The following is a 26,614-nucleotide window of genomic DNA, read 5'->3' on the forward strand; positions in this document are numbered from 1 at the left end:
CTGGTTACCAGGGGCTAGGGGGCTGGGGGGCATTGCTTACTGCGGACAGAGTTTCAGTTTGGAAAGATGAAAAGTTCTGGAGATGGATCGTGGCGATGGTTGCACAACAACGTACGTACTTTATGCCACTAAACTGGATACTTACAAGTGGTTAAAATGATAAAGTCTGTGTTACGTGTATTTTACCACAATAAAAAAACGACCTGGGACTTCCCTGGTGGTCCAGTGGGTAAGACTCTGCACTCCCAGTGCAAGGGGTCTGGGTTCGATCCTTAGTCAGGGAACTAGATCCCACGTGCATGCCGCAACTAAGGAGTCTGTGTGCTGCAACTAAGAGTCCGCATGCCGAAACTAAGAAAGCCACATGCTGCAACTAAAGATCCCACATGCCGCAACTAAAGATCCCGCATGCTGCAACTAAGATCTGGCGCAGCCTAAATAAATAAATAAATATTTTAAAAAAACGACCTTGCTGTTATCTGCTGGTATAATAAGGCATCACATTTACATAAGGTCTAGCCTTAAAATAGCAAAACACTAAATTGCGTCTTCTACCCCATCTAAACACAGTGCAACCCTCTGCCGTTTAAACGATCAAATAAAAATAGAAAATGCCTTGATGGGGTATCATACAGATCATATACAGCCCCCAAAGGGGTCTCCTCACTCTCTTCTCTCAGCCAGGAAGGTTTGAAGTCTCCCTGTCCGTAGACCCACTGTTCCTCTGAAGCGGAAGAGGGGAGGGCAGGAAGCACAATTCCCGACTGTCTGGATCAGAGCCGGCTGGTGGGCTGGGCGGTGGGGCCTGGCGGCCAATGTCAACACAGATGGGACCCATTTCCGGATGAACCGGCCGCCTTCGCAAACGCTCCCTCAGCGCGGGCTGCATGCTAACTAAGTACCGTCCCTTTGATAGCTGCAGAACTCTTGGTGTGAAACAAAAACAAAAATCTGTCGAGAAGCACAGCCCTTCCCAGAAATGTTTTCATTATGCATATGCATACTTTGGCCCGCTCCAATCTCCCCTGGAAAGCTAGGGAGCCGGATGGGTCTGTAAACACGCTGCACACCGTACCTCGCTCTCAAAGGTCGAGGGAAGTTCTGAATTCCACAGAGCGCACACCCACACTCCCGCCGCCCGGCCCAAGCTCCACCGGCCACACTGAAGGGGTCGCCGGTTCGCCCAGGACCCTGGGCTGCAGCCGCATTGACTCCAAGAGCAAAAGAGAAACATGCACTATTCCCTTCCTGTACAGAAGCATCTTCAACGTTACAAGACGGACTTTTTGATGCAGCTCCTGACCTTGAGCGGCCGTCGGCGTCTTCTGCTTTGTGATATGAGGAACGCCAAGAAGGAGAGAAACAAGCATCATCTTCAAAAGGTTAAAGTTCAGTTTAATTAAGAGAACGTCAAAATGAGGCATTGCTGATCAATGGGTATAAAGTTTCAGTTATGCAAAATGGACACATTTTAGAGATCCACTGGATCCCTTCTTTTTTTTCTTTTACTGCTACCACCTGAGTGTAATTCACCAGCCAACCGGGGCACAGAGACCTGTCCAGTCTCTGCCACACCTGTGTGGGGGGCCCACCTGGGCGTCAGCCAGCAAGAGGGGAGCGCTGATGCCTGAGAGCGCCGCAGAGAGCCGGGTGAGGGCCCTCAGCCAGGGGTGCGCCAGGCCCGAAATGGGGGGTGAGGGGTGCCGAGCATGCTCGGGAAAGCGGCCAGTGTGACCCCACCCTCCCACCCCGCCTCTCGAGGGTCCAGGAAAAAAAAGGATGCCAAGAGATAGTTAACAATAGCTGCATAAAGCACTGCTCGGCACTAAAAGGGATAAGAAGATAGAAGCGGACTCATTTCTCAGAGATTGTAACACACATAGCTGTGATAAAAGGCAGTATTCCTTCAATACATGCCGTGAAAGAGTAAAAAATGCAATCGTGGTTCAAATGAGTAAGAAATAATACCTGGTTGGAGCATCCTAAGTCTTACGCTAAAAACAAATCCTTCGGTCATTCATAGTTGCCTTGAGGACCGTTCCGAACTGCTCTGCAGGCCCACGGGCCCCTCGAGGTTTAACCCCCGCAGCGTGTTCCGGCCTCATCCACGGACGACTCATCCAAATCCTATTATTCAGCCACACAGAGGGGTTTGTAATGCTCTAGTCCATCGGGGTCTTTCTCGGGTCTGTGCCTTAATTTGTGGTACGCCCTCTGCCTGGCATAGCCTCCTACCCAATCCCACTTCTAGCCCACTACCAGCTAGGTCTCCTGGAAGTCAACGCGCCAGCAGCGAATGACCAACTGGACGGAAGCCACCTCACCAAAGGCAATTTACTGAATGACAGGCCTACTTGCTGAATAACGAATTCCCTGATAAACTACCAGGAAAATACAGCAGAGCTGTCTTAAGCCCTCTCCACTTCGCTGACTCACTGAGCTGACAGATGTTCTTCATTCTGTCTGTAAAATGCCCTGACGGATATCCACAAAATGCTAACCGTTCGTGGCCAATGGGCTCCTCTCCAGAGCGCCTACAAAACAGTGCCATCGGCTGAGTCTGAACGATCACCAACAGTCAGCTTTGCTCTTTAAATTCTTACACTTATAATTATTTATTTTACTTTATTTGGTTAGCTACTACATAAATAAATCAGTGCAAAAACAAGTGCAAAAGGAGAGTTGATGATTCTCTGAGATGCTTTAGAAAGGTTCAGTCAAGACAAACTGCAAAAAAAGAAAAGACACAGTTACTCAATTAGGAGTGGTCAAGTCAGCTGTAAAAGAAGAGCAGCCCTGGTAAAATTCTAGGGACTCTGAAAATCAAATCGTTTCGCAAGTGTCTGGATTTAACTCCACTTTAAGGAAACAAAAACTGGGAATTATTAGTCCTGTATCACAGGTATGGATTATGTAGAAAAGAAAACCCGTAGCCCCGCACTCAAAGGACGCAGCTCTTGGACCTACATCAAGGTCTTAGGAGTTTGATACCAAGAAACAGCATTGGCTTAGAGGCTGAGTTTGGAAAACTCTCTTGACACCCGTGTTTAGGCACCAGTAGGGAGGAATTACCCACTGGTCAAACTCCTACTCAAAAATGACTGGTTTAAATTTGAAATGTTTAAAGCACATGATACCCCTTTTAGAATTCCTCAATTTAACCAACATTTTTAATTAACCAGCTACCAGTTCCGACTCCACTGGTAGGACGGCTTCTCGTTCACCTTAAACCACAGCAGTTTGCCACGCTGCAGCCAAAGATGGGCAGGAGACAAGGAGAGAAGAGGGAGAGAAAATAGTGGATGAAGCATAAACTGCATTCGAGGAAAAATCCACAGAAAGGGATTGACGATTCAACGGTCAAAGATGGTACAAAATGTTGACCATCCAATGAGTACTCTTTGTTTGAAACTGGCATTGAAACTGAGATTCACTCCTCCTGGCCTGACACATCAAAGACAAGCATTTTAGTCCAGGCCAGCTGGATGGCACTGCATGTACCACTAAAGAACAGTCCATGAAATTCCTATAACCATCACTACTGTTCTGGCTGCTTCTAGAGGTTTGCATTTCACCTTCAGTCTTGAAACACCTTTCCCAACCTGCATTGTGCTGATGAAATACAAGACACAGCGTATTGAGACAGATCATAAAGTCAGTTTAGAAAGAAAAATAAAAGTAAACCAGAGCACAAAAACCAGGAGCTTCGTGAACTACTGATTTCTCACATCTAGTTCTTTATCTTGTAGACAAACAATATATCAGTAAACAGGATTAATACTATGATTCTGTATTATATCTAAAAACATCAAATGAGACAATGAAAAAGAGCTATAATTGAGTCACAGTTTCTACAAGAAACAGGAAGAATTTTTTAAAAAAGGAAAACAATTATTAAAAATAAGTTTATAAAGAAGGAAAAATACATAATACATAATGTTAAAAAAATAAAAACAGCATATAAAAATCATACATCCAATATGCTTTCCACAGTGGAGAGATTAAATGTATAAAACAAAAGAAAAATAAAGCAAGCTACAAATGTGAGCTACATATGTAATTTAAATTTTTCTAGTAGCCATAGAAATTGATGAAATTGGTTTTATTAATACATCTTCTTTAACTCAATATATCTAAAATATAATTCACGTTATCAGCATATCAGAATGTCCATTTTTAACACACTCCCCGAAAGTCTGAGAACCACAGCCCTACAAAGTAATAGCTGGCTCTTGCACGGGGCTTAACAGATGCAAGGCATATATTCCAAGCGCTTGAGGTCCATCAACTCTTTTCATATTCACAAGAATAGCACTAAGTGGGCACTATTATTACACTCATTTCAGAATGAGGCATCTCAGGCACAGAGAAGTGAAAGCCACAGTCTGAACTCACACAGTAAGTGTCAGAGCTGGTGCTTGGATGCAGGAACCGTGCTCCCATCCACACCCTGGACCCCGCGGCCTCCCCAGAGCCCAGCTTGGGAACAGGCTTAGGTTCCTAAGAAAACCTTCTCCCATCGGTGAGTCATGCTGGCATCGGCTTTGCTGCCATGCCTCCCCAAATAGTATTGCTGAGAAAAGGCTGGATTTGAAATCAAAAGAATACGTTACAAAAAATTGTATTTTTGCCTTTCCTACTGCCCTTGAGCAATCACATCTTCACTGGACCCACACTTCCTTTTCTGGAAAATGGAAATACACACTATTCACATGTTTAGGGGTACTTTAGGGGTTCCCTGAGGTCAGGTTGTAAGTATTAAGTGAAATTTTAAGTGAAAAAAGAGCAAGCATGATCTGTGACAGGTGGTAGGGACCCAGTAAGCACTGATTTCCTTCCGTCCCCTCTACAATGATAATTACTGAGTACCCACTGGACATCAGCCATGTGCTGGGGCCCTGCTTTCCTACAGTTCCTTTCCTGGTAGAGAGATAATCAGATGATTCATAGAGAAAGCAAATGTTAGGAAGAGAGTTGCTAAGTAACTGATTTTGCTCTAATTTTGAATAAAAGCCTCATTTCCCTGAGTAAGCAAATTAGAAAATAGCAAAAGGCAGAAAAAGCTGAATGGTCCATGAAAAATGGCATACGTGAGTATCCCCAGATTGCGAAAATAGTAAAAGAACTCCAAAACCAATTTTGAATGCAGAAAATCAAATAAAACACACATTCCTGGACTATGTACATATTTTTCTTCTTGGGGGGAAAAAAAGAATATTTAATCCCAGAAGAAGCAATGAGCATTAAAGTTTCAGGCTAAGGCATTCAAATTCAGAGTTAACCCAGAAAGAGGGGCAAGTCCCTAGGCTCTACTGTCATTGTTTTGCCTGCTAAATCATCTGAGTTTTTTAAAATCCAACTTAAGAACAGATTTCCATGGACCTGTAGCTCCAGCAATTTTCAAAGAACCATCAGCCTCCTAAGAGAAGGCTACATTTACAGCCTCCCACTTGGCCATTACTAGCATCCAAAAAACACACTCAAAGGAGTGCCTTGGGCAAAACGTGGCCTCCTTTCTTCCAGAATTGGGCTTTCATTACCTGCCCCTGGAACCAAAAGTAACACAGGCATCTGGTGATTCTTGTGATGGTGGGACTTTAACTCACCAGCCACGGCTGCGGGATCTCTGGCAGAGGCATCTGGGGAGGGGCCGGCAGGCTGTTGGGGGTCTCTGGCTTCGTAGCATGATCTTTCACTTCAAAACCTGTACCAACCAAAACCACAGAACTGGATGAGGAGGAGAAGGAAGGTAAAGACGGCACCGCTGGCAGCTATCACCTCCTTGGCCCCATACTGAATACATCGCAAATACGTATTTATTTTCTCTAATCCTTTACAACAATCCTGCAAGGTAGGTATTCTTCTTCTCCATTCTACAGGTGAAGGATCTATGGCTGAAAAAAAAGGTTAAAGTACTTAATGGGAACGCTGACAGGTAGAAATGACAGAGCAGGCACCAAAGTCGACATCCTTTCCAACGCCAGGCAGCTCTCAACGGCGAGCTGCCTCTCCTGAACTTCCACTCAGGTTAGTATTGATACTTACCCACGTACTAAGGGGGCAGACGCTTTCCTGGGAATCCGTAAATCTGCATCAAGTACTCTCCTAAGGTCCGATGCTGTAACAGACACACTTACTGTTGACAAGACTGATAATTAAGCTCATACCCTCAGGGGATCATATGCAAGTTGGGAAGACAAACATAGGTACAACGGACTCTCAGAAACCGTGGTGAGCACTGTACCAGTGAAGGCAGGAAAGAGGAGGAAACTACTTTAACCTGGGCACAGTGTTATTTACGTGCCAAGGACTCACCTTTCTAGATCTAGAAAAATAACCGCTCAACAATGATCACCTATGATGGGTCAAGCACGACGCTGCAGGCTGGGAAAAGACAAAGACCCTGACCTGCGGAAGCGACAACAAGACTGGAATTTTGGCAGAGGCCTGGAAACAATAAAAACAGAAAAGAAAGAAAGAAAAAGAACAAATGGAAACTCTACCATCAAACAATCAGTGGCTGAGTTTTAAGCAAATTAAAGAGCTGAAGAGAAAAATCAGTGAATTGGAAAATAACATCCAGAACAAAGGATGGAGAGAAAAGGGGTTGAAACTCATTGGGCAGAGCAAGAGAGGAAGGGAAATCAAGGGAAAGCAAACAGCAACGCCAGAGGCAGGAGGCCCAAACTGCAGTGTTCAGACCCTTAGTCTGAAGTGACTGGGAAACAGGTGTACGCAGAGGGGATGAGGTCGAAAGAAATGCTACTTCTACTAGTAAAAGCAACAGTAGGAAATAACAGTCAATAGTTGCTGAGCGTCTGCCATGCATCAGGCACTGCTTGGAAATGTTTTATATGATCTCGTCAATCCGTACAACATCCCTCCGAGGTAGGTGCTACTGTCCGCCCTTCTTACAGGTGAGCAAGCTGAAGCATCGAGGGATTAAGTAACTTGCTCGAGGTCACAGACTGGGTAACGGGCAGAGACAGAAATCAAAGCCCCTTTGACTGTATGGTAGACAGGCGTGACCACACGTCGTAAGGGGCCTGGGGTTCATCTACGGGCAATGGAAGATACTGAAAGGGTCCAGGCAGGGAAGCAGCAACATCATTTCAAAGTGAACTTCCATCTCCGTCTTTATCTCTATCTCTGTCACTGTCTCTATCTATCCTACTGGTTCTCTCTATCCTACTGCCCCTCAAACATGGTCTTCATCCTGCACTCCTACCTCAGGGATTGGTCCCACCATCCAGCCGGGGCCTCACGTAGCTCTCGTTCAATCTGCAGCCAGATCTTTGAACCCACTGCCCAGACTGACAAGGTGAGCTTTCTGGAATGCAAATCTAACTATGTCAAATCAAGGCTTCGTATGCTAAAACTCAACGAATTGTACATTCAAATGGGTGAAGTGCATGGTATGTGAATTATATCTCAGTGAAGCTGTTTACAATAAACCTCTACATCTCCTCCAGGTATCTCCTACCCAGCCGTCAGGATTCTAACACCATATCCTCCGAGAACTGCCCCCAGCCCCTCCCCGCCGCTCTCTCTCTCTCACTAAACTGGTTTGGACCCTCCTCTTGGGTGTTCTCTTAACACTGATGCCCTCTCCCTGCTATTCTGTCTTACCCACTGTGCACAAAAGAGTTAACACAGCAGGCCTGAGGCTGCTGTCTTTACAAGGGCTGGCATCTGGGAATGTGGCTTTCAGAAGTGTTCCCACCATGCCCTAATCGATAAGGTTGGTCTACTGTGCCTAGACTGTTTGGGCAGACAACATGATCTCATGCTAAACACCTGCTGTGATGGCGAATTCTGTGTGCCAACCTGACCGGGCTCAGGGATGCTCAGAGAGCTGGTAGAACGTTATCTCTGGATGTATCTGTGAGAATGTTTCTGGAAGAGATTAGCATTTGCGTTGCCGAACTCAAAAGGGGATGGTCCTCCCCAGGGTGGGTGGGCGTCATCCAATCTGTTGAGGACCTGAACAGAACAAACAGGCCGAGGAAGGGCGGGTGCACTCCCTCTGCTTGAGCCAAGTCGCCCATCTTCTCCTGCCCTCGGACGCTGGCGTTCTTAGTTCTCTGACCAGGACTTCCACCATCAGCCCCCCCTGACGCTCAGGCCTTTGGACTTGAACTGAATTACAGAACTGGCTTTCCTCAGTCTCAAGTTTGCAGAGGGCAGACTGTGGGACTTCTGAGCCTCTGTAATCACAGAAGCCAATCCCTACAACAAATCTCCTCTTTATCTCTATCTCTATCCCTCTATCCTAACGGCTCTCTTTCTCTGGGGAACCCTGAGTAATAAACCGGCTTTGCTGAGAGTCTGGGATTTTGGTACGTGCCAGGCGGAGGGTGCCTATGTGACCCGCCCCCAGTAAAGTCCTTGGGCACTGAGTCTCCAGTGAGCTTCCCTGAACAGCAACGTTGCACGCAGGCTGCTGCATTTTTGTTGCTGAGGAAAGAGTGGGATCTGTATGAGCCTCAGGGGAGGAGGAGCATAGGAGCCTGTGCATGGCCCCTCCAGACTTGGCCTGAGTCTTTTCCCCTTATAATCTGGCCGTGTATCCTTACTACCTCTGTGATGAATCGCAGGCATGAGAAAGTACAGCTCCATGCTGAGTCCCGCTAGCAAATCTCCCAGTGCTGGGGTGCCCTTAGGGACCCGCCCAACACACCTACTTTAAGCCTAACTCCTTAAAGGCTTTATCTTTCTAAACCCAGAGACTAACACAGTACCTGGCACGTAGTAAGGCCTTCGACGACAGCTTGATGAATGAATACATTCATTCATGACTGTGTTTAGGAAAGATGAGAATTAAAGATGGCTTAGAGGCAAAAAGAGCCCGGAAAAAGAAAGACTAACAGTTTGAATGAGACGTACCTTTGGATGACTGTATCCTCAGCAGGATGTCTGTGATAACTGCCTTTTTCTCCCTGACAGTTGAGGTTAGATATTCATGGTCCAGGAGTTCAAGAAAGAGACGAAGTTCAACGATTAACTCTTCCATTGCTGAAAACAAAGGAGAGAGGAAAGGTACTATGAGACGCACCAACTTGCAAATGTCAAAACACGAATGCGAAATTTTACTCAAAGCATTTCGTTTTTAGCTTGATGGCTGAATATTGTTTTCCAACAGGAAACGCAAGTTAGCTGAAACCAGGGCGTCTAAAAGATTCACGCATCATCTTCTAGACAAATGTGCTCCTCCATCACTTCTGCTTTGAGGCAGAGGTGTTCGGCTGGGAGAAGCCCCAAAGCCACGCTGCCAACAGATGGAATCACGACCCAAGAGCCTGACAGCATCATCTGCTGTCAACTGGATGATATTAAATTTCAGTGCCAAGAAGGAGATGGGAGTTTAAAATGCCAAATAGTCTTCAGATAACTACTAGGACGTAGGAACTCAACACCCAACTCTGTGCTTTTGCAGGGCTGGCTCTCTCCCCAGGAAGACTGTAAGCGCTTTACAGTTACAACAATGATGCTGGGTGATGGGGAGGACCTCGATATAAGTTCAGGTCCTGACTTCCATCATGTCTTTTCTTTCTGGGATTACAGCAGACTTCCCCTCTGACACCCACAAGACTGCACTATGGGGCTGATGTCGGCAATTTTTACCCCATGATGTGAACCTCTGAGTGATGCCAACACCCTTTCAGGGCGTCTGCGAGGTCAAACTATTTTCATAATATATGACATTATTCACTTTTTCCTGCGCTAATGGTGCAAATGAAGGGGTGGTTAAACTTCTGGCATCTTAGCGCAAATCAAAGCAGTGACACCAAACTATACTATACTGTATCCTTCACTTACACACTAGCAGTAAAAATAAGTAAATAAATAAAAATTTTAAAATGCTACTTTCACTTAAGAGTGTCTTTGATGAAGCAGTAAAAATCATTGTTTTCATTAGATCTCAACCCTGGAGGATACACCTTTATCACGTGCTGTGTGGTGAGGTGGGAAGTACGCATGAAACACTTCTCTTGCAGACTCAAGTACCATGGTCGTCTAGAGAAGAAGCACGTGTACAACTGTCTGAGCTGTGAGTTACACGAAGCCACTTTTTTCATGCAGCACCAAAGAAGAAATGATAGACAAACTGCGATTATTCAGACTTGAGTATGTGACCGACATTTTCTCAATAATGAACAAAGTAAGCTTATCACGTCCAGGTAAACAATGACAGCATTTGTTGCCAATGATACAATTTGAGCTTCCATGGGAAAACAGAATTTTGAACACGTGTATCCACCACTAGGAGCATGACAGCTTCTCAACAGAGACTTTTCTAATGAGATCAGGAATGACATTGAGGTACATGATCTCCTGGTGCATAAAGCAGTGTGTTGACATTTGGAAGCTCTACACAACTCAGGAAACCATGATGTCATAAAAGCACACGTGGGTAAAGATCCATCTAATGTGTAAAATAAGCTGAAATATCTTCATGTAACAGAAAATGAAGTGTTCTTTGATACAGCGCCAGATTCCACATTGCAACTAACCTTAAGAAACTACCACTTGTTGAGTTTTGGTGTAGTATCAAAGAATATTCACAATTTTCTGAAAAGGCACTAAAATACCCTTCTCTTTTCCAAGTACATATCTTTGTGAGGCCAGATCGTCTTTATGTACTGCCACCAAAACAACGGTTCATCACAATCAGAATGCAGAAATAGATATGAGAATCCAGCTTTCTTCTGTTAAGCCAGATACTGAAGATACTTGTAGAAATATAAACAATGCCACTCTTTCACAAATTATCTCGTAATGCAGTTACTTTTCATACATATATTAATACATATCTTAAAAATCTGACAGGTTTAAATTCTAATATGATAACTATCTACAGATATAACCACATAAATAAAAGCTCTTTGGGGGTCCTCAATATATATTTTGAGACCAGAAAGTCCTAAGCAGAAAAGTTCAAGAACCACTGGTCTATGGAATTCTTCCCAAATTTACAATTCCACAAGTCTACAACACACTCCAGAATACAAGATCTTAACTGAGGCCACCCTTTTATAACTACCAAAGCTCTCATAATCTTAGACAAGTGGGCAGAGAAATGGCAAATGAGTTCAGAATAGGCGAGGTATGTCCGAGGCTGTTCACTTTTCCTAATTGGGCAATTTCCTAATTTCCCCTCTATGAAATGAAGGGGCTGGATTAAGTTAGTCTTTAAGGTCTTTTTCATCAGGAGAACAACTTCCTGATGATTCTAAGTAGAAAACGATCTCATCTATACTTTAAAAATGATGGACTGCTAGTATTATTCATAATAGCCAAAACGTGGAAACAACCCAAATGTCCACTGAAGGATGAATGGATAAATAAAATGTGGTCCATCCATACAGTGATATATTATTCAGTCTTAAAAAAGGAAGAAAATCCTGACACATGCCACACCATGGATGAACCTTGAGGGCATTATGCTGAGTGAAATAAGCCGGACACGAAAGGACAAATACTGTATGCTTCACTTCTATGAGGTGCCTAGAGTCATCAAACCCACAGAGAAAGCAGAATGGTAGATGCCAGGTGCTGGGGCAGGGCGGGGAATGGGGAGTGAGTGTTTGTCAGGGACAGAGTTGCAGTTGGGGACGATAAAAGTTCTGGAGACGGATGGTGGTGATGTGAATGTACTTAATGACACTGAACTGTATACTCAAAAGGGTTTAAAATGGTAAATTTTATGTATATTTTACCACAATAAAAACAAAATCAACCTTGTCCAGAAATGGAAGGGCTGCTAAAAGCTATAAGCAAAAACGTTAAAAATGCTATGGGTCTATGTTAAACTTCCAGAACCCATTCTCCATCCCCATTCGTATACTCTTATCAAAAATGCTTCGCTTGCGTGTAGCCAAATCATATTTATCCTGCAGGATTTCACTTGGGTTCCACCTAGCAGCATCAAAATATCTGAAGAGGACCAAAGACTGCATGCACCTGTCCTATCTCGTCTTCAACCTGAGCCTCCCTTACAGAGCTCCCATCGGGGATTTTATGCAGACCCCTCTGGGCTGGGAGTTTATCATAACCACAGTCAGGTTCCTGCCCGGCCCATGGTCCTCAGAGAGCAGCGCCCTCAGCTACAAGCTGGACTCCCGCCAGCTACGTCTACACCACCGGGCCCTGCAGGCCATCTCCTGCTCCCAGGTCATAATTGGACCACCTTAACCCAAACTGGTCCATCAGAGTCTCCTTCCTGTATATATTGCCTGGAATAGGAACTCGTAGTCAGTTGCGATCTCTTGAACTGAAGACCAGTAAACTCAGGAGCTACGGAGCTGCCATGTTTCGCCATGTATGTGCCAGCGGGTGAAAGTCATTAATAGAGGAAGAAAGAATGAAGTTAACACCCTCAGATGCTCAGAGGCAAGAGAGAGGAAGTGCCGCACAGACAGGGCACTGGATGGGTTCCTGAGACCTTCCTGGACTTGTCTCGGTTACCTGTGAACCTGGGCTGCACTGAATTCCCTGAGGTATCTGCATCCTTCTAATGAATTTTCACTTCATTGTTTATTAAGCTACTGTGTGGTTTTCTTTTCACCTGAAACGGCACCCAAAAGATTGTCAAAGCAAAGCTCTTTGCACCTCAGAAAGCAAAACATCCCCAAATCAGAGAGATGCAGTTGTTAGAAAAGTTCCTCCTTTCTAGGACCTGCGTGGACTAAACAAACCACATTTTACCCTCAACAGGCCCTTCAAACACCTAAACTCACATCCCCTCTCTCCTAGCCTTCTCTAATTCAACATCCTCCACAAGCTCCTCCCAAATAAAATCCTCCCCAGTTACTGAATTCTTTTGTCTCTTACCAGCTGTACTGATAACCGGGTACTGAGTGACCTTAAGGTGTTTTTTGTTTTTTCTCAATATAGCTAGTCAGCTGGTTAAGAGTAGGCTTTACGCTTTGCTTGTCTCCGAGTACCGTATAGCAGCCTAGCGGTACAAGCCACGTAGAAAGCATGCAAGGATTTTTGATGAGCAGATTAATAAAGTAAGAGAACTAATATTTTCTGAGAACCTGTTGTGTGAAAGGCATTTTCCTAGGCATCTGCACATGACACTTTATTTAATTCTCACAATAATGCTGCAAAGACGTGATGGGCCCCCTACACGGGGGAATGAGAAGCCACGGCCCGTTTGTTTGCTTTTCTTTAAGCAAATGTTTACACGGCAGTCACAGGCATGGGACACTTCTAGTCCCTTTACACGTATGACTTCATGTGTGTTCCCAACAACCCCAGGAGGTAGAAACTGGTCTTATCCCCATTTTACAGGCACAGACACTGAGGCTCAGAGAGGTTGCCTAAGGTTGCTAAGCAAATAAGTGGCTGAGCCTCTCCAGGTAATAATATGCTCACAGCCACAGGGCTGGAACGTAACAGAACAAATCTGAATGCAGTTCTGACTCCAAAGGCCCTGCTTTGACTACTTCATGATAATCACTCCATGAATTACGTTGAGGTAACGCTGGCCTGGTGAGTGGCTATGGCCATTTTTAAAAAAATTTTATTGAAATGTAGATTATATATAGTTCCCTGTGCTATACAGTAGGTCCTTGTTGGTTATCTATTTTATATATAGTAGTGTATACATTTTAATCCCCAAACTACTAATTTATCCCTCCCCCCTCCCTTTCCCCTTTGGTAACCATAAGTTTGTTTTCTCTGTCTGTGAGTCTATTTCTGTTTTGGAAAAGTGGGTAACTCCCCCAAATTATGTCATCCTTAAAATGAGATGATTATTAGGTATCTCAGGATTGTAATGAGGCTAAAATGAGCTGATATCCATACAGAGGCAAGCATTTCACAAATGGTAGCTATTACCATTATTATAGCATATGCTCATCTTATTAGAACTTTAAGCCTTGGGATCCACAAACACAGCAAGTGGACATGACCCATGACTTCTTGTCTTCTAAAACTAGGAAGTCCTTAAATATCTACCTCTGCCTTCAGAAAAGTCATGAAAGACTATTCTGTACAACTCTACGCAAATACATTTGAAACTAGGTGAAATAGACAATTTCACAGAAAAGAATGTAATTTACCAAACTGTATTTACCAAATTACAGAAAGCTTACACAGAGAAAGCAAAGAAAGTTATCAAAGAATTGTCCTCACAAAAAAAGTACCACACCCAGATGGTTTTACAGAGGGAATTGTACCAAACCTTAAACATCAAGACTACTATCAATACATAAATTGTGGGCTTCCCTGGTGGCGCAGTGGTTGAGAATCTGCCTGCTAATGCAGGGGACACGGGTTCGAGCCCTGGTCTGGGAAGATCCCACATGCTGCAGAGCAACTAGGCCCGTGAGCCGCAACTACTGAGCCTGCGCTCTAGAGCCTGTGCTCCACAACAAGAGAGGCCGCGATAGTGAGAGGCCCGCGCACCGCGATGAAGAGTGGCCCCCGCTCGCCACAACTAGAGAAAGCCCTCTCACAGAAACGAAGACCCAACACAGCCAAAAATTAATTAATTAAAAAAAAATACATAAATTGTTCCAGAAGATGGAAACAGATAAACAATTTTCCAATTCTTTCTTTTTTAGGAGTAGGTATAAAAATGATGCCTAAACCTAGCAGAGATAGCACAAAAAAGAAAACCAAAGACCAATCTTACTTATGTCAATGCAAAACTCCTAAATAAAATATTAGCAAACAGAAACCAACACAATACCTTAATAGCACACATGACGAAATGAAATTCATTCCAGGAATGCAAGGATGACTCCAGATTACACGATCTACTAATATACATTCACCATATTAATAGATCTAACAGGAAGATCATATGATTCTCATCATCCACAGATGATGAAAAAGCCTTCAAGAAAATTCAGTACCCATTCCTGATTTGTTTAAGTCAACACAATGGGAACTGATATGTACTTTAGTTTGATGAAATACATGCACTAACTGTTATAGGCTGAGTGCTTGCATCCCCTCTGCCATTCTGTTGAATCCCAACCCCCAGTGTGATGGAGTCAGGAGGGGGGCCTCTGGGAGGTGACCAGGTCATGAGGGTGCAGCCCCCAGGACCAGGATCAGTGTCCTTACAAAAGAGGCCCAAGAAAGCGCTCTCACCCCTTCTACCGTGTGAGGACACAACGAAAAGACAGTCGTCTGCAACCTAGAAGGGGGCCTTCAACAGAACTTGGACCACGCTGGCACCCTGACCTTGGACATCCAGCCTCCAGAACCGTGAGAAACGCACTTCCGTTGTCTATAAGCCACCCTGTCTGTGGTATTTTGTTACAGCAGCCCAAACAGACTAAGACATTAACATAAAACAAAAACTGCATCTTACTTAATGAGGGAACACTGCGGGCATTCCCAGTAAGGTCGCAAACAAGTCAGAGAAGCCCATTTCCCCCACCACTTCTAACACTGCATTGGAAGTATTAGCCAATGCAATTAGAAACTTCAGAATAGAAAAGAATAAAATTATCTCTATGTGCAGCTGATGTGAAAGTATACCTAGAAAACCCAAGAGAATCAATGATAAAACTACTACCAAAAAAATGTTAATAAAGTAGGATATATAAAAACTATTGCTTTTACACGTGATTTTTATACCAAACAATAAACAGAAGGTATAAATGGAAGAGAAAATTCCATTTAAAAAAGCAATTAAAAAAAAGTGAAATACTTAAACTAATTTAGCAAGAAACAAGTAAAACTTACAGAAGAAAAATTTTAAAACACTCCTGAAAGACAAAGAAGGAAACTTGAACAAACGGAAAGTACCCCTTGCCTTTGAACAGAACAACTTAACATCCAAAAGATGTCACTCTTTCCGAGGTAACAGCTAAATCTAATGCAAGTCCAATAAATATATAACAAATTTTGTTTTGCTTTGTGTCTCGAACTAGACGAATTGATTCTAAAAGGTTCATAGGGAAAAATAAGGGATGCCTAAGAACAATGAAAAGGATCCAGCCATATCCTCTATTAAAACATAATATAAAGGTTCTATCATTTAAATGGTGTTATATTAATACATAAATTTCCAGTAAGATTAATAGTATAGAATAGAAAGTCCAGATATAGACCCAAATACATATAGAAATATAGCCTATGATAAAGCTCGTATCTCAAATCAGTGGGGAAAAGATGGACCTCTTGATGATTGGGGTCAGGACAACTGGTAGCCATTTGGGGGGAAAAAAAAAAAAGATAAAATTAAGTACATCTTACACCAGAAAAAAACACCAAAGATACCTGAGAATGTAAATGAAACCATTCCAGTCCTAGAAAAAAGAGTAGGTGAGCTCCTTTGTAACCTTGGTATGGGAAAAGATTTTCTGACTCTGCCTCAAAGTCAGACGTAAAAGACAAGACTGACTGATGAGACTATAAGAAAATAAAAGACTGAGCGCCTAGAATAAGGACCGAATTACGGACGGCATCTCCTCCACCCGCCCTGCACAGAACTCACACAGACAGTGCATCCCATAAACTCCTGGGGCCAATGGAAAATCCCTGGCCTGCCATGCACCTGCCCTTTATGCTGACTGTCTCCAGAGGCTGGGTCCAGGGTCAGGACCCTGGAGAACTGGTTTCATAAAATCCCATCTCATCCCTCTCACTGAGGACCACTGGGCTACGCTGGAGGCGCCTCAGAAAATTGCCCTGACTCCTACATTCATTCTTCTTTTCAATGACTTCTCCTGACCTTGTGGCAGAATCTTAACTCGCCCTTGCTTATTTTTCTAGACCCCTCTTTCCACCTCCCACCCGCAGCTCTTCTGAACAACTCGGTTTCCCACACACACCAGCCTTGCTTTTGCCCTGGACCTCGGCTCGCACTGCGGCTCTCTGCGCTGTGCCTTAACCCTGTCTCGTCCCCAACACACCCCACACACGTCTTTTACCAGCGACCTCTTACCTAGTTACCCTTGGAGACTCTAGGCCACCTGCATCGCCGTTCTCACCTCATGCTGTAACGACGGGTTAATCTGTCCCTCCCTGCACCCGTCACGAGGCAGGCTGAAGTCGGGGACCACGTTTGACTTCTCTCTGTACCTAGAACGCTGAGCACACTGCCTGACACGGAAGCTCGAACACAGGAGACACTCAGTATGCGTTTGGTGAATTAATTCACTTGCTTGTTTCTGGATCTCCATAATAGACAAAGTTCCTGAGAGTTGCTTTGGGGAGAAAGTTGCAGAGAAAAATGCCATGGATCGCCCTCTCACAGTTAGTAACTGCGTCTCCTGGGATATTCTTAGAGCGTGCACATCAAAAGCGGTAAAAGAATGGTTCTGACAAGTTCACGGACTCAGTTTGACCAGCACCTGGTCAGGGCCCTGTGCTGCTAAGGTTGCAGAGACACCGCAGGAGAGCACTCGGAAGAGGCTTAGGGGCAGGACTGCTGCGGCACTGAGCCAAGTGGTCAACACTCAGGCAAAGCACTTGCGTATTTTCCCTTATAGGGTTGCAGTTAAGACTCTTCATGCAGACTCTTCCAAATATTTCCACAGCCTCCACAGATAATCCAAATGGGCTGCCTACAAGTTGATCTGAGAAATCTCAGAAAAGCTGCACAGCTGTAGATGCTGTCTGGCTGGAAAGTTTCCCTCGGCTAGACTACATCTAAAATTCCTTCAAACTCTAGATGACCGCTGTTTGAGTGACCAGATGACTTTGAGCACAAACCACTAAGCTTCTTTGACTCCTGGGGCCCTTGTCTGTAACTTGGGCATAATCACAGTTCTGTGTCAGCAAGACTGCCGCGGAGAATCCAGAAGCCACTGTGAATAAAAGCCTCTGAGTTCAGGGACATTCAATCAAGGCTAGTTTAATTTGAATCTGAAAAGAGAAAGTAAATAAGGTCTCTTCTCTACTTGTCAGGTTTCTGAACAGGACTTAGGACAAACACAGCTCGGTTTCAGCACTGACTCTGAATCTTCAAAAGCTTTATCAATATCCTAAAGGAAAGTCTGTGTCTCTAAAAAGGTAGGTGCGTACATGTACATTCTGAGTCCTGAGACTCTTTTCCCTTCTGGATTATACACAGCCAACAAGAAGTCCCCAAAGGCACTGGTATAAAAATCCACAGAACAAATTCTTTCCGGAAATTATCATGATTCTCAAAGGTCAGACTAATACAGGGATGGATGATGCAAGCCTTAATAGAAATATCGTGCTATTATTTTGTAGAAAGTAAAAGACAAAACCTAGATCTGGACACGTTTTTTATTAATCATAATAATCTGTGTAACCTGACAACACCACAGGAACCGGATTTCCTGATTCATGAAGCCTGATTCCTAGGTTGGTATAAGAAGACTTGACACAGAAACTAACATACCACTGTAAAGCAATTATACTCCAATAAAGATGTTAATAAATAAATAAAAAGAAGACTTGACAAAAACCAAGCTGGTTGCTGACAATAGTTTTTTTTTTTTTTTCAAACATCTTTATTGAAGTATAATTGCCTTACAATAGTGTGTTAGCATCTGCTTTATAACAAAGTGAATCTGTTATACATATACAATATGTTCCCATTTCTCTTCCCTCTTGCATCTCCCTCGCTGACAATAGTTTTAAATAAGATATCAAGAGCATATATTTTCATTCCACTTACATCAGTTCAATTTAATTTAGTAACAAGTTGTTAAACGTGAGCTTGTTTAAGACACTGTTCTCAATGTCTTCGAAGGCAAGTATCTGACATCCAAGGGTTCACCATCTAGAGCAGGAGATAAACATTTGGACTCACAGAACCATTATCCTATGAAAGACAGAGTCACGGGTTGTCAGGAAAAGTGCCACTGATGGAGCTCTATCTCTGAAAAGATGATGTATGCTGGCAGCGGCACTAAGGATGAACTGGTGTAGCGAGAGGCTGGAGAAGGAAGAGGCACACTCAGTCAGAAGGATGTGGAGATATGGGGATATATGTATATGTAGAGCTGATTCATTTTGTTATAAAGCAGAACCTAACACACCACTGTAAAGCGATTACACTCCAATAAAGATGTTAAAAAAAAAAAAAGGGGGGGCTTCCCTGGTGGCGCAGTGGTTGAGAATCCGCCTCCCAATGCAGGGGACACGGGTTCGAGCCCTGGTCTGGGAAGATCCCACATGCCACGGAGCGACTAGGCCCGTGAGCCACAATTACTGAGCCTGCGCGTCTGGAGCCCATGCTCCGCAACAAGAGAGGCCGCGACAGTGAGAGGCCCGCGCACCGCGATGAAGAGTGGCCCCCACTTGCCGCAACTAGAGGAAGCCCTCGCACAGAAACGAAGACCCAACACAGCCATTAATTAATTAATTAATTAATTAATTAATTAATTTTTTAAAAAAGGATATGGAGAATGACAGCAATAGGAGGATGGAAAAGAAAAATGCAAATTGATGCTCTATTTATTGTAAGATATTTAAAATATTTACTAAAAAAGACTCGTAAAAATACCTGAGGGCATAATTGTGGGGTATACAATGATAAGCAAAACAAACATGATCTTATATTCACGTCAGAGAGACAAACAGTATGCAAATAAAAACAGCCAGAAATTACGATGGATACTATGAAAAAAGCACCCATCAACAATTTTATGTCAAAAAAATTTGGAGTTTTTGGGGAAAATGATGCCTGAAACTAGGTGAAATAGACATTGAAATTTGGAGGTGAAATTTGGAGTTTCTGGCTCCAAATCCCTACTTCATCTCAGAGGTCCTCTGCTTTTAAGAACGGCTCTGTATGCACAACAGCCAAAAGGTAGAAGCAACACGAGTGTCCATCAGTAGATGAATGAGTAAATGAAATGTGTTTTATCCAGACAATGAAATATGATTCAGCCTTAAAAAGGAAGGAACTTCTGGCACATGTTACAACAGGGGTGAACCTTGAGGACATCATGCTAAGTTAATAAGCCAGTCACAGAAGGACACTGTATGATTCCACTTATATGAGGCCCCCAGAGTAGTCAAACTCCTAGAGACAGGAAGTAGGATGGTGGATGCCAGGGGCTGGGGGAGGGGGAATGGGGAGTTATTGTTTAATGGGTGCGGAGTTTCAGTTTGGGTAAGATGGAAAAGTCCTGGAGATGGATGGTGGTGACGGTCTCACAACAACATGAACACACTTAACGCCACCGAACTATATATTTCAAGATGGTTAAAAAAGTAAATTTTGTTATATATATTTACTATGATTTTTTATAAATAAATGAAAAAAAAAAAGAATGGCTTATTTCCTGGGCTCATAAACACACAAGGGCTCCCAAGCACCCACTGAATAAAGTTTTAACCTTGTCCAGCAGTAAACCCCTTGTCAATCTGGCCCCAATGTCCTTAGAAACTCATCACCTGCCATATTCCACCTTTCGTGTTTTGGTGTGGCCTGATCCAGCTACCACTCATTTTCAGAACATTCCTCGTGTTCCCGCCTGACCTTAGCACGCGCTTTTCTGAAACACCCTCGCCCTGGCACTCACCTTCTCTACCAACCGAGATTTCTGTAGGTGCAACCAAATGCCACCTCTTCTGCAAAGCCTTCCCAAACCAACTCAGTGGAGAGGGAATGCCCCTCATCTGTCTACTTATTTTTCAATTTGTCTATAAAACAATAAACTCCTCACTAGCAAGGGACAACTGAAAAGTGAAAGAAAAACTAAATCCAGTACTACTTATAATAATACCATTAAGATACTTGAAATACTTAAGGATAAATTTAACAAAATAAGTGAGAGGCCTATAAACTGACAACGATGAAACGCTGCTGAAAAAATATAGTGAAGATCTAAACAAAAGGAGAGATACCATAGTCATTGATTTGAGAGATTCTCCCCCCAAATTAATCTATAGACTCAACACAATCCCAGTCAAGATCCCAGCAGCTTTTTTTGCAAAAGTGCATTGCCTGGCTGATTCTAAAACACATGAAAATGAAACAAATTAGAATAGCCAAATGCTGGGGGAGAAAAAAGAACAATGTTGGAGAACCCAAGTCACCTAGTTTCAAGGCTCAGTACAACCTACAATAACCAACCAGTGTGGTTCGGCGTCAGGACAGATGAGCGGAACAGAACAAAGTCCTGAAAGAAATCCCCACACAAACGGCCAAATGACTGCTGACGAAGAGGCCAATTCCACAGGAGAGGACAGTCTTGGAAGAAATAGTGCTCAAGGAGTGGATCCCAACGTGGGAAAAACTGAACTCACCCCGTGCATCACACCATACACAAAAACTAACTCCAATGGACCAGAGACCTAAACGTAAGAAGTAAAACTTCAAATGTCTAGCAGAAAACAGAGGAGAAATTATTTATGACTTTGGAGTAGGCCAAGATTTCTCAGGACACCAAAAATACTCACGTAAAAGAAAACAATTAATAAATTGGACTTTTTGAGAGAAATCGTATTTGCAATGCACGTGGCTGACAGAGCACTTATATCAACACCTACTTGCAATTCTGAGAATGTATACAGATAAACAATCTAATTCTTTGCCTAAAGAATCAGGCAAAGGAGCTAAATATATTTCACACACAAAAAAAGACACAAATGGCCAATACACGCATAAGAAGATGCTAACATCATTAATCATCAGGTTGATGCAAATTAAAATCACGAGGTACCCCTGTATATCCACCAGAATGGCGGGAATTGGAAGCACTGCTCATATCAAGCCTGGGCAGCAGAATCCGCACTCTCCAGCTGGGAGTCCACGAGTTACAACTTCAGGAAAGTTGGCAGTTTCTTGTAAAGTTAAACAGATGTTTACTATGTGATCCAGTAATTCCCCTGCCAGGTATCTACCCAGGAGAAATTACTGCGCATGTCCACACAAAAACATCAGCAGCTTTACTCATCATAGCCCAAAACTGCACACAACCTGAAGAGCCAGTAACAAACATACCGGTAACAAATTACAAAGTATTCATACAATGGAATATTTCTTAGCAATAAAAAGAAACAAACTATCCAATGCAATAAAAAGAAACAAACTATCCAATGCATAACTCAGAGGAATCTCAAAAAAGAATCTAACAGAAAGAAGCCAGACACACAAAAGGCATACTTGTATGATCCCATTTTTATGAAATTCTAGAACCAGCAAAACTAATCTGCACTAACAGAAAGTAGATCAGTGGCTGCCTTGGTCTGAGCGGGTGACGGACACGCTCCTGTCTTCACGCACGGGGACTCTGGGCTGAAGTGAAGCGCATCAGAGGTGGGAATTAAGAGTCAGAGGGAAAAGAAAACCTAACTAGTGAAGGTGAAGTAAAATTAAACAGAAGACACTGCATATTTCATCTGATAATGCTGGATAAATGGAATTTTAAGAAAATCTAGGTAAATGGAATTTTAAGAAAAGATTCTGCCCCACAACAGCAATAAACAGGAAGTAAGAGCACTGGACTGGCTTGGTACATGGAGAGCTAATTCTGTGTTTACAAGGAAGAAAGCAGGGTTCCTAATCTTAGGCAGAAACTCAGGGCTTCCCTGGTGGCGCAGTGGTTGGGAATCTGCCTGCCAATGCAGGGGACACGGGTTCGAGCCCTGGTCTGGGAAGACCCCACATGCCGCGGAGCAACTAGGCCCGTGAGCCACAATTACTGAGCCTGCGAGTCTGGAGCCTGTGCTCCGCAACAAGAGAGGCCGCGACAGTGAGAGGCCCGCGCACCGCGATGAAGAGTGGCCCCCGCTCTCCACAACTAGAGAAAGCCCTCGCACAGAAACGAAGACCCAAGACAGCCAAAAATAAATTAATTAATTAATTAATTAATTTAAAAAAAAAGAAAAGAAACTCAGAAAGCTCTAATGAGCTGAGTTCTCTTCATTACCGTAAAGTTGCAGTGTATCTTTATTCATGAATGAGTTTTCCTTCTAATCAGAAGAAGGAATACAAACAAACAAAGGGGAAAGGAAAGGAAGGCTGAACGCATAAACATGGTCTCGTTGAAACAACAGGATTTACGCTCGTGTCACCGGTGAGGTGGAGGAATGCAGCCCACACCGCTGGGAGGACGGAACAAATTTCACCCCAACCAGTTCTATCTCCTTGCAGAGATGACAAGACCCTGCTGCAGTGCAAGCCTCTCCGTTGGGCAGGGGGAGGGGAGACATCTGGCTACATGAGTTCACGGTCCCCCTCCACCAGGCAGGGAGACAGGCCACATGCCGCCCCTGGGTCCCCAAAGACCCAGCGAGGAAGCGAAACCCAGGCAAGGTGTGCAGGGAAGGAGACGCTTCCCGGCCCCCAGCCCTGCACGACGCCCCCATCACGCATCCCTCCTGCGGTCAATTTCACAGAGGCAGCGAGGGGCTGAAGCACTTGCTAAGGCGTCTGCCATCCTACTGGCTGAATTCTCCCCACACGACAAGGGCTCCTTACCTAAAATCTGGGTTCACAGATGTAGCCCTGGAAGCTCAGGGAGGAACAGGGACTTCCAGGCCCCAGCCCAGCTGATAGACAGTGCGCTTCCTATGCTTCCTATGACACCGCCCTGCCCCTAAAGCCCCTGGGGACGGTGCTAATTCAAGTCCTCGGGCACAAAAGGGGCCCTGGCACCACCTCTCAATGGAGAAGCATCATTTAAAAAGACACTGAGGCCTCTCTGCTCAGAATGAAAGATCGCCCTGCCAGCCTGTGCTGCGGCCACCAGCTGCCCAGTCGCAACACCTAAGGCTCTGCAGTGTCCAGAGTGACGACTGGGACAGCGGGCTTTGTGGAGGAAGGAGAGGCAAGAGGTTCCAGAGTGAGAAAGCTGCTCACAGGGCTCTGCACTCCCTGAGGGGAGAGGGGAGGGAGGTCCAGGGTCATTAGGATGCGCTGCCAGCTGTAAGATATCATGTTTCCCATAACTGAGGCAATAGGTATTTCCTATAAAACGCCGTCATTTCACACTTCCAACTGGATTATAGCATCTCTCCAGCCGCTACTTTATTTGAATCAAAAAGCCCGCCCTAATTAAGTCATCTGAAACTAGACCTTCGGATCTGGTGGATGAAGTCAAGGCAGAGGCTTCCTGGATGCTGAAAATACCTCTAAGACTTTAGACCTTCCCAGCGAGCAAGCCTCAACCGCCTGTAACTCCCCAGAACTATGTCATAACGACAAACGGAAATGGCGACTCCTCGGCATGCTGGCTTTTCCTCTCAGCAATTCTGAAGCTCTACAGTTACAACCCATCTTAGATCTCACCCTTGACCCCTGCCAGCTGCGCTGAAATCGCAGAGCATCAGTCAAAAGGGGAAAGGGAAGAGGGGGGCATATATGAGAACGGGGAATGGAAATCTCCAAATCTCCCCGAGATGGCGGGGGCAGGAGGAGGATCAAAGCACACTGCCTGTAAAAGATAAAATAGAACACTTGCAACCAATAAGAGCTTTACACATCAGCCTGTCCTAACTGTCTTGTACCACGCAGGAGACACTCAGGCACAGAGAGCTGGAGGGATTTGCCCGGTCATGCTGCGAGGGGGGGCAGCGCTGCAGCCTCAAACCTTTAACTAGTCTAGAATTTTTACACCACGCCACTAGTGGGCCGTGACATCCCTTTCCAGTCAGGAAAAGAATAGTCAATTATGACATTTACAGGATGTCTGAAAAGACATAAGACTGCCTTCACAGCTCTACAGTTGATTACACTTTCAATGTTAAAAAGCTGAAGATAAAAGGGTCTTTTCCAATGCTTCCTTTCCGTCCTCAAGACTGGAATACTGTAAAACTGGTGCTTCTCAAACTTTCATGGGCTACAGCTCACCGAGCGGTCTGGTGAAAATGCAGATGCTGACTCAGCAGGTCTGGGGTGGGGCCTGAGAGCCTGCATTTCTCAGGAGCCCCCAGTCCACGGGTCCCACTTAGAGAAGCCAGGCCCTAAGCCACACTGAGTCTGATGCACCAAGGAAAGGGCATGTCCAATGCAGACGCGGAGAGCAGCAACACTCCTTAAAGAGACAACAGAAACATTGCTGCATCACTCACCCTCCCGCCACAACCTCCGTGAGCACCGGAGGCCTCAACAGAACCCTAATCCAAACCACCAGCAAAGCAGGCAGGAGAGGAGAGAGCTCCGTAAGGAATAACACCCCCAAAGACGTGCTTGCATCTGGCTGGTGTTCTCCAAACGGTCAGGTTCAACCAGATCTAAGATGACTGGATACCAGGGTTCGATGTGTGCATAAGCTTATCCTTAGCCTCATCCATCTAAGTTGGGGGGTGGAGGGGAAACTGCCCAATCTGGCCGGAAGCTTATTTCTGTAAATATGGCTTTATTGGGGCACACCCACGCCCCTTCATTTATGTATTGTCTAAGGCTGCTTTCATGCTAGCAGAGCACAGTAAAGCGATGGCAACAGTGACCTAAAGCCCAAAACATTTACAATGTGACCCTTTACAGAAAAAGTTTTTTCACCTCTGATCTGGCTATTCAGGGAAATAAACTCCGAAAAGGAAAACCTGAAATCCAAGACCCTGGAAACAATTCGAACGTTGCAGAAGCAACTAGAGCAGTGCAAACTCGGGGACAGATAAGAGTTGTATTTTAGGGGGCTTCTCCTGATAGGGACACAGCATAATTGAAGTGCTCAGTCCACTTGTGACAGGCCCAATAAGAGGGACAAGAAAAAACTCATTTTAAAAATCATGGTGCAATAATTTTAAAAATTCAATATGTGCCAATATTTACAACCAATAAAGCGTACATTAAATGGGGGGGAAAAAAGAACTGTATTTTAAGGCAAGCCCGGTACAAGCTAGAAAACAGGGATGCCAGTTAGAAATGAGAGGCCCAGCCCACTGCCCAAGTGCAGTGGTTTTCCTGCTGTTAATGCTGACTCTGCATCACAGGGAGACAGAGTATGATCTGTGTTTGAATCCACCAGCCTCCGTAACTGTTTCCACTCCTTATGGAAATCTGGTCCATCATCCTTTCCTTCATGGCCCCCTTATGTGACAGGCCTCCAATGGACGAGCCTTAAGTTGGGCTTCTGAATTAATCCGGTTCCTACCACATGCCAGCGTGAGAGGCTGAGGCCCCAGGCTCTTCTTCTATCCTGGTCTCTCTGACAGCAGAAGAGGGCAAGCCTCCAGGGCTCCTGACAGCAGGTACAGAATGAGGCTCAAACTGGAGGGGAAGGAGGGGCTGCCCGGGCTCACCCCCAGGGAGGCGGCAGGACGGCCGTCTGTCTCCCGGCCCCTGCTCCCCTGGCAGATGGGGCCCGGCACCGTGATGTGCGGATGGGGAGGGCGTGGGCACCCACGTCCGGGTGACATATGTCCGTGTGTTAATGGAAGCCAATTAAAGAAGGCGGGTGGTCTCACAGGAGCTTTCAGGGTTTGGAGCCGCGGCGCACAGAGAATGCACGTGATCCAGGAGGGACCCACTGAAATGGGGGGACAGCGTGGTCCCCGTGCAGCGAGAGAGCACGGACTCTGGTGCTGAAGGGACTGGGGTGAAGTTCTGCTCCACCGCTACCTGGATGCGGCCTTGCGTACACGGGGACATATCATCCCCCCCTCCATAAAACGAGGGTGAGCGGAGCCTTGTCAACAGGTTTTGGGGATTTTGTTTTTTGTTTTTTGTTTTTAAATAGCTTGCCTAATACAGAGCATTCACAGCACATAGTAA

The 26,614-nt window shown here is 44.7% G+C and overlaps 1 protein-coding gene across 4 annotated transcripts in view; it reads right to left on the minus strand.

Annotated features, from left to right (window-relative positions):
- AFAP1 (actin filament associated protein 1) overlaps positions 1–26,614 on the minus strand; it is a 155,745-nt gene that overhangs the window by 88,859 nt on the left and 40,272 nt on the right. For all 4 annotated transcript variants that reach the window (XM_057546343.1, XM_057546342.1, XM_057546340.1 and 1 more), the window contains 2 exons: positions 8,887–9,015; positions 5,607–5,704 (listed from right to left, as the gene is read on the minus strand). In XM_057546343.1, coding sequence (XP_057402326.1) covers positions 5,607–5,704; positions 8,887–9,015 — 227 coding nt within the window. The remainder of the gene's footprint in view (positions 1–5,606; positions 5,705–8,886; positions 9,016–26,614) is intronic.

This window comes from Balaenoptera acutorostrata, chromosome 5 (assembly GCF_949987535.1).
Source record: "Balaenoptera acutorostrata chromosome 5, mBalAcu1.1, whole genome shotgun sequence".
Taxonomy (NCBI): domain Eukaryota; kingdom Metazoa; phylum Chordata; class Mammalia; order Artiodactyla; family Balaenopteridae; genus Balaenoptera; species Balaenoptera acutorostrata.